Below are 8,937 nucleotides of genomic sequence, written 5' to 3'. Positions count from 1 at the left end.
TTATTATTATTTGTTTCCACATTACATTGAGGTCACCCCAGTTTCACCCCACACTTGTCCCGGGATAAACGGATGCTGTTCTAACCAGGGATAAACGCAAGGTATCGTGTCGCGAGTTGAACTCTGACAAAACCAGGGATGAGATCCAAGTGCAGGAAGGACCAGAGATGGCAAATTTCCCCCTCAGGCTTTGGAGGGGAGAGAGCCAGGCTTGGTGGACGTGCTGCAGGGAGAGGCCTTGAGGGAAAGTCACGGTCTTGTAGCCTTATGGCTTCCCTCCCACCACCACTCTAGACTGTATGTTGGGACTAATATTCAGGGCCACATTGATGCTATAATTCTCTGCAAGGGTGGGGGGGAACCAAGAATGAGGTGAAAAAAATATCAGCCTTCTGAGAATCTTGTTGTCTTCCTTGTCTGGGGATCAGTTGTCATTCTGGGAGATCTCCAGGCCCCACCTGGAGGTTGGCAACCGTAGGAGTGGTGAAGGAAACTAGTCCAAATCACCTCGTGAGAGGTAATCGTCTTTTGGTGCTTACCATGGTGGTTTCTCAAAAGCAGCACAATAGTGGACACCCCTTTTTGATGTATGCCTTTTGATATATGCAACCGAGTTTCTAGTCCTCACTGAGGGCCGTGAGCACAGAAGCAGAAAGCAGGGGGGAAAACCATTCTGGATGAATTAACTGGAGGAAGAATTCAGCTGAGTCCTGAGAATGTCTAGTTTCATGGGCAGGAGTGGAAAACAAGAGTACCTGAAGAGGTGGATTACTAACCTGATGCAGGTGACCGGTAGAACCAAAAGGCTCTTTGGATATCGTCGAGTTTATTCCAAGACTTCTTGCAGTCCAGCAGGCCTTTCAGTTTCAGCTCAACTTGTCTGACAGCAAGAGAGGAGGAGAAAACGATATACCGAAAGTGGGAAAACAGGGTGGCACCTTTTTAAAAACCAGCAGGGCCCTTTCACATTTAAGAACCACACCACTGGCAGCTGTTCCATACGTAAAGCTTTCCCTTGGATGGATGCAAAAGAAGGAATGTTTCGCCTGTTGAATTCCTGTCTGCCATCCAGCTGTGAAAGTCACACCAGCCCCCATTAGGCAAAGACTGTGATGGTAAACGTCATCTCCACTTGTCCCGCCCAGAGTCTTCTTCCAACTGATCCAGACTGCCCCCCCCCCCAATTTGAGAGAAATGGGTACCTGCCCTAGGTGGCAGGGGGCACCCTCCTCCTGGTTCCGTGCCAGGAGTGTTGACGGCGGCGGCGAGAAAAGCGGCGGCAAAAGAACAATGGCGGCATCCGGCGACGACCAGATCGGATGGAGGCGGAGGCGGGGCGATGCAACTGCGAGACAACGCAGCACGGCAGGAGCCAGACAGGATGCATAGCCGGAAGCTGCAGTCCGAAAGCAGTGCGCGCCAGAGGAGGAAGCATCAGAGCCTGCCTGAGATGGTCGCCAGTCGCCGGGAAGCCGGGAACGACATCTGAAGCCGCCGGATGAGGAGGAAATACGCCGCATGGGTGCTGTTAGGTAACCCCCTCCCCGGAAAAATTGTGGCCCTAGTCAGGTAACAAACTACAGAAGTAGTTCAGTGTAAACCGCTCTGAGACCCATTGGGGGTCATGGGCGGTATAGAAATAAAAAATGTATGTATGTATGTATGTATGTATGTATGTATGTATGTATGTATAATATCTCCTGAAGAAGATCCATTTTTTGAAACGTTGTTAAGTAATCCGGAGACGACGTTGATTATGTACCTTGGTTCAAGGATTTTCCATTGAGTTGTGTATCATGTTGTAGTGCTTTAGATTGCAATACATAAACAGCATTCTTTATAAGTCTTATGACTGTTTGATTGTGGGTCAGACTATCACGACTGTTGGCTTTATACTTGTTTAACTGATTGGGTCGTGTGTGTCCAGATTATTTAGTCATATATAGGTGGCATATAGCATGCCAATGGTATTTTAAAAAAACAAGAGCCAGCATCAAAAATGGCCGAAACGGACATATGACAGCAAAATAAAAAGGGTGTCTTGGAACATCCCGAATTCAGAGCTGTGGAATGTGGAGCTCGAGAATCACAGTTGTGGTGGGGAGCTCTGTTCGAGGAACTCCCACACACTTCCCTCCTCTGCTGGGACTTACCCGGCAGCCATATTCACCTCTAAGGTGCTGCTCTTCGTGCTGGAATATTGGTCGTTGAGGTTCAGTTGATCGACGGTGTCCACGTCCAAGCACTTTGGCCAGCCTGGCTGGAATTCTTTATACCTGCAGCAAAAAGGACCTCACAGCAATGTTCCCTCTAAGGTGTGGAATCTTGTGAGCAAAAATTCTACTTTGTGGGCTACTGGCATTCAAGTTGTGAGCAGGTGATTTGGCTACTGCATAAATCAGTTTGCTCTGGAGCCCCATCCCTTCCTGAGCCGAGACAAAAATGCGTGAGCCAGAGGCTAAAAAACTATGAGCTAGGTCACACTAACTCAGCTTAGAGGGAACACTGCCTCACAGTCCTCAGAAGAACTGTCTGCCTGAACAAAAAATTCCTAGAACATTAACCTATACCCAGTCCTCCCTCCCAACTCTTAATCCCACCCCCTCCTGCTGCTGAGATTACCAACAGTAAGGGTGAGAGATTGCCGGATAAATGGTAGCCCTAAGCGCAATACTGGATGCTTTCGACAGATAATTAGCAGAATTGTTTATGCAGGATATTAGCATAATAAATACACCGTGCAATTTAGAACGTTGCGGAATTCATTCATAACCATAAACACCCGTTCACTAGACAGACACCCGTTCACTAGACAGACAGACAGGTTTCCCTATAGAGAGTGTCAAGCCGCTCCCTTTGGCTCGACACGCTGACCGCTGTTACAACTGACCTCCAGGCAACAGGGAAGCTCTACGGCATCGTACCTCACTGAAGTCCCTCCTCTCCCCAAACCCCGCCGTCCTCAGGCTCCACCCCCAAAATCTCCAGGTATTTCTCAACCCCGGAGCCTGCAACTCTACACTCCCCCGAAGGCCAAAAGATGAATGATTGGATAACGGTACCTTTGCTTGGTCATGAACCTTAGGAAATACGGACAAAGTAGCCAGGCTGGATTGGACTGATATTTCCCACAATGGCCAGTTGGGTGCCACACAGAAGCCTGTAAACAGGGCCTGTTGGCAACCAGCCTCTGCTGATTGATCCCCCAGCATCTGCCAATCAGATCCATTCTGCCACCGAACCTGGAAGCCGATGTCAAGTTTATCCTCTATCAATCTGTTCAACCCATTTTTAAATCCACCTAAGCCGGTGTCCGTCACTGCACCTTGTGGCAGAGAGTTCCAGAGGTCACCCACCCGTTGTGTGAAGCAGAGCTATCTGTTATCAGCTGTAAGTCCAGGGCTATTTTTGGGCAGGAACGCACAGGAACTCAGTTCCGGCTAGCTTCAGAGTTGGCCACACCCACTACACCCAAGCCAAGGGAAGGCAGTTTAAACTGCCTCCCCTCCCTTTCATGGGCCAGCTTGCTCGGGCTCCTCACAGCCATGGGGCGCCTGGGCAAGAGAAGGGAAGGCACGGGGTGTGGCCTAATATGCTAATGAGTTTCTGCTGTTGGGTGTGGCCTATTATGCTAATAAGTTCCTGCTGGGCTTTTTCTACCAAAAAAGCCCTGTGTAAGTCCATTCCCAATCAGTTTGCTTTTACGTTTTCATGCCATTCGTACACACAAAACATAAAAAGGCGGCATCTCGAAGGGGAAAATTCGCACAAGTTTTGGTTCGCACAAGGGAGAAGAAGAACTGAGATGGGGGTTAGGGAGATGGAATGGTGGGGGTGGTCTGGGGCTTTCCAAAGCATTGGCTAACCAACCCAGAGGCCTAGGGAGGGAAGCCCAGGTTCGAATCTCCACTCTGCCAAGGAAGGTCACTGGGTGACTTGGGGCTAGGCACACTCTGCCAAGGAAGGTCACTGGGTGACTTTGGGCTAGGCACACGCTGTCAGCGTAACCTACCTCACAGGGTTGTTCTGGGGAAAAAACAGAGGGGAATGATGTAAGCCACGCTGGGTCCCCATTGGGGAGAAAGGTGTGATACAAATCACTTAAAGAAAGGAAGGAAAGAAGCACTGGAAGTAACATGTCTCCATCCACCTGCAAAAGGTAAATTGTATGCATGGGCAGTGATTCTAATTGGGGCCGCGTGGGAGGAGAAGAGGAGGAGGTAACCCAGCCAGGTGCTCTGTGCTTTTATGAGCCCATCAAAGGAAAGGCTCTGACTTTTAAAAAGCACATCTCCCCCTTAAAATGCTGATGAAAACATGGCAATACCAGGCCCGAAGGAGGCCAGGCTGGCCATTACCAGGGCCAGGGCTTTTTCGGTGGCGGCTCCTACCTGGTGGAACGAGCTCCTGGAGGAGATCAGGGCCCTGCGGGACCTAATGCAGTTCCGCAGGGCCTGCAAGACGGAGCTCTTCCGCCAGGTGTTTGAGTAGGAGCCGCCACTACGGTACCATCATTACCTGGCCCTGGAACAAAGAACGCCGGCATTGTCCGGAACAGAGGACACTGAGCTAGTAGAGCAGCAGTAAGTTCGTCATCTTTGTGGAAGATAAATTGGAATATCTGGAGCACTTTATATACGTAATTTTGTAATGTTGTATAATGTTTTAAATGGTTTTAAAAATGTTTTTATGTGCGGGTGTATGCCTGTCTGTGACCCGCCCTGAGCCCGCTTTTGCAGGGAGGGCGCGCTATGAATCGAAATAATAAATAAATATGGGGGAGCTCCAGCTTCGATTAGCAAAACTGTGGAGGAGATGGAAGGATTAACTTCCCCTTCCTGGCATGGCCCTGAGCTGCATCAGGAATGTGGTGGTGGAAAATGCCATCAAATCGCAGCCAACTTAAGGCGGCCCTGTAGGATCTCCAAGGCAAGAGACAAACAGAGGTGGGCTGCCCTTGCCTGCCTTTGTGCAGCAGCCCTGGGCTCCTGTGGTGGTTTCCCTTCCAAGCAGGGGTCCTTTCGTGGGAAAAGAGGTGCAGGAGCTCATTAGCATAACTCATTAGCATAACTTATTTGCATACGCCACACACCCCTGACATCACCGGAAGTGTGTCAGAAGGCAACACCCACCGCTCAGGCTCCACTGAACTGTTCTGGATTGCTAGCTATTGGGGGGGGGAGGAACGTGCAGATCTGTCCTTGCAGAGGAGGGAGAGCTTGTACCTGAATAAAACCTGGTCTTAAAGGTGCCACTGGACTGTTTTGGACCGAGGAGGTGGGGCTCTGCAACTTACCTGGCTGCTTCTTGCTCTGACTGAGGGCTGCTGGGAGCAGGGGGTGGGGCTTGTTGCATGTGCCCACCCCCTGGGCTCCTTACTGCCGGAGCTCTTCTCCTGTGCACTCCCGCAGGAAATGACCCCTGCTTCCAAGTACTAACCAGGGCCGACCTGGCTTAGCTTCTGAGATCTGATAAGATCGGGTTAGCCTGGGCCAGCCAGGTCAGAGCAATCAGGCACCTACACAGGTGCAACATACCTTTGAGCGACAGGGGAAGGCCCATGATCTGTGTTGTGCCTCTTTGACCCTTCACCTACCTGTAGGCCTGCTGCTTGGCTCTGAGCTCCTCTTTCCGGTGCCGTAAAAGCAGCTGGTTATCGGCATCCTTGCAGATGGTTTTGGCTGGAAGAAAGCAAGGGAAGACAATGAGAGCCCGGGATATTGCGATGACCGTCGGTTTGGCTGACTTTAGAAGGAGATCAGAGATCACAGAGGAGCATAAGAGCATAAGAGAAGCCAATGCTGGATCAGGCCAATGGCCCATCCAGTCCAACACTCTGTGTCACACAGTGGCCAAAAATACCAGGTGCCATCAGGAGGTCTACCAGTGGGGCCCTCCCACTGTTGCCCCCCCCCAAGCACCAAGAAGACAAAGCACCCCTTGCCCCAGACCGAGTGTTCCTATCATAAGAACATAAGAGAAGCCAATGCTGGATCAGGCCAATGGCCCATCCAGTCCAACACTCTGTGTCACACAGTGGCCAAAAATACCAGGTGCCATCAGGAGGTCCAGCAGTGGGGCCAGGACAGTCTATGGTAGCATTGCCAGCATAGTGCAGGAGATTGCAGGGGGCAGGGACATACCTGATTGGCATTATGAAAATGTCACTTCCAACATGAACCGCGTCCATGACGCTCTAGGATTCACCCAAAAATCTATGGTTTAACCATAGAGTGACATAGTAAGTGACGTCATGGTATTGGTGCAATGTTGAATTGCCCCCATTTCCCCCCACTGCCCTGTTGAGTGGTGGCAGGTAATGGGAGCTCCAGCGTGGAAGGCTATAGCAGGACAGCGAGCCACACTAGCCAGTAGCCATTGTTCTTAATGACTTAAAGGAACCTTCATGCTTAGAGGCAGTAAAGGTCTCAATACCAGTACTGGGTGCACAACAGCAAAGAGATGCTTCGGCATCTATGTCCGGTGTTATGAGTCTTCTCCAGGCATCTGGTTGGCCATAGAGGTGTGCATTCGGTAAAGCCGAACCGAAAACAAACCCGGGAAAAACTTTTCTGGCATTTTTCGGGTATTTGGCATACCGAATAAGATCCTCTGAGAATACTGAATGCCGAAAAACCCCTGAACATTTTCATTTTTTCCCAGTTTTCTTGGGGAGACGCTGCTGCCTGCCTTTTCCCCATCCCCATAGGAAACAATGGAGGATTGGTGCACCCTTTTTGGATGCCCTAGAATTGGACCCCCTGGTCCAATCTTTTCCAAACTTGGGGTGTCTTTTGGGGAGAGGCTCCAGCAGCTACAGTACAAATTTGGTGTCTATACCTCAAACCCCCTCCCCATCAGCCTCCTGAATACTTGTTAGAAGATTTTTCCATTGACTACAATGGCCCCATAGGATATAATGGAGCTGAAAATTTTTGGGAATACCGGCATTGGTTAGGGTTTATTCGGGAATCCTGAAAAAAAATTGGCTTTATTAAACCCAAATCCGAAAAAAACCCCACAAATCCCCCCCCTCCCCGCACACCCCTAGTCGGTCACTATATGAACGTGGATTCTGGACTAGATGGACCACTGGTCTGAGCCAGCACTGCTTCTGATCCTTTACCTGGAGATGCCAGGGATTGAACCTGGGACTTCCTGCATGCCAAACAGATGCTCTAGCACTGAGCCACAGTCTCTTGCCTGAAGCTGCTTTATACTAAATCAGCTGATGTAACCAAATGTGTTAAACTCAAAAAATGGGCTGCATCTAAATCAGAGCATAGGTCCATCAAGGTCAGTATTGTCTGCTCAAGGGTCTCAGGAAGCGGTCTTTCCCATCACCTACTCACTGGTCCTTTTAACTTGGGATGCTGAGGATTGAACCTAGGACCTTCTGCATGCCAAGCAGAGGCTCTACTACTGAGCCAAGTCTCTTGCCTGAAGCTGTTAGTATTGTCTATTCAGACTAGCAGTGGCTCTCCATGGTCTCCAGTAGAGACCTTTCACATCACCTACTACCTGGCCCTTTCAACTGGAGGTGTCAGGGATTGAACCCGGGACCTTTTGTGTGTCAAGCAGATGTTCTACCACTGAGCCACAGTTCCCACCTGCTCCTTCTCTGAGCTCCAGGGTTGTGTATCCCACAATCCATTGGTAGCAGGGGAACCGATAAACTTCTTCCCGGGGTCCTGCCACTTCTACGAAGCTGCAGTTCCAGTTGGTCTGTGGGAAGATGCTGTAGGGTTCCTTGTGCAGCCGGACGAGTAGGATGGGTCCCAAATCGTGCTCAGTTTGAACCACATATTCGTCCTCCTTGAGGGGGGGGGAAGAAAGGTGGGAAGGGGGAGGTTTAGAACAATCACCTGTTGAAATTTCTTATTGACCCTTATTATGTTAGCCCACCATTACTGGCAGGTGGCTGAGTTAATTTTGTACCCGTGGCTATATCTGAGTGAGGCTTGCTCTTCCCATTGTATTGGGCTATCTCAGGTTGCCATTTGCTTCCCCAATTTAGGGTGGGGGAGACAGGGATGACTCAGACCAGGAGAACTTTGCAATCATGATCTGACAAAGGTGTCTGATGCAGGAGACATTGACTCTTGAAAGCTTATACCCCGAGAATCTTCCCCCCCATATTTATTTCTTTATTTGATTTTTATCCCGCCCTCCCGCCGAAGTGGCTCAGGGCGGCTTACAACATTAAAACCAATAAAACAATACCTCTAAAACAATCTATAACAGTACAATAAAATCGTAATTTACATTCAGTACAACATATCCATGGCGGCAACTATAAAGTGCTATCATGCTTAGTCTGGGTTGTTAAATGCTTGGTGGAATAGCTCCGTCTTCACCACTCTCCGGAACTGGCAGAGATCCCGGAGAGCGCGGATCTCATGAGGGAGCTGATTCCATAATATTGGTGCAGCCAAGGAGAATGCCCTAGTTCTAGTAGTTGTTAGTTTGGCATCCCTAGGGCCAGGGGGGACTAGCCGGTCCTGCGACTCAGATCTCAGTGCTCTCGGGGGAACGTACGGGGAAAGGCGGTCCCGCAGGTAGACAGGCCCCAGACCATAAAGGGCTTTAAAGGTCATAACCAGCACCTTGAAGCGTATCTGGAACGCTATTGGCAGCCAGTGCAGCGCCCTCAGCACCGGTTGGATGTGTTCCCTCATAGGGGCACCCATCAACAACCTAGCTGCGGCATTCTGCACCAGCTGCAGCTTCCGAAGTTGCCCCAAGGGCAGCCCCATGTAGAGAGCATTGCAGTAATCCAACCTCGAGGTGACCATCACGTGGATCACTGACGCCAGATCATTGCATTCGAGGAAGGGGACCAACTACCTAATCAGCCGTAGATGGTAAAAGGCTGCCTTGGCAGTGGCTGCTACCTGGGCCTCCATTGTCAAGGAAGCATCCAGGAGCACTCCCAAA

General features: G+C 50.2%; 1 protein-coding gene across 1 annotated transcript in view; it reads right to left on the bottom strand.

Moving 5' to 3' along the window:
- The window catches only part of LOC107115224 (hydroperoxide isomerase ALOXE3-like), a 33,504-nt gene that overhangs the window by 22,532 nt on the left and 2,035 nt on the right, over positions 1–8,937 (bottom strand). The window contains exons 2-5 of the mRNA XM_015416876.1: positions 7,611–7,815; positions 5,597–5,681; positions 2,154–2,276; positions 777–880 (exon numbers count right to left, since the gene is read on the bottom strand). Coding sequence (XP_015272362.1) covers positions 777–880; positions 2,154–2,276; positions 5,597–5,681; positions 7,611–7,815 — 517 coding nt within the window. The remainder of the gene's footprint in view (positions 1–776; positions 881–2,153; positions 2,277–5,596; positions 5,682–7,610; positions 7,816–8,937) is intronic.

The sequence above is a fragment of the Gekko japonicus genome, unplaced genomic scaffold (genome assembly GCF_001447785.1).
Source record: "Gekko japonicus isolate JY-2015 unplaced genomic scaffold, Gekko_japonicus_V1.1 scaffold3040, whole genome shotgun sequence".
Classification (NCBI taxonomy): domain Eukaryota; kingdom Metazoa; phylum Chordata; class Lepidosauria; order Squamata; family Gekkonidae; genus Gekko; species Gekko japonicus.
The sequence above is the reverse complement of the archived record's forward strand: the minus strand, read 5'-3'. Positions and strand labels throughout refer to the sequence as shown.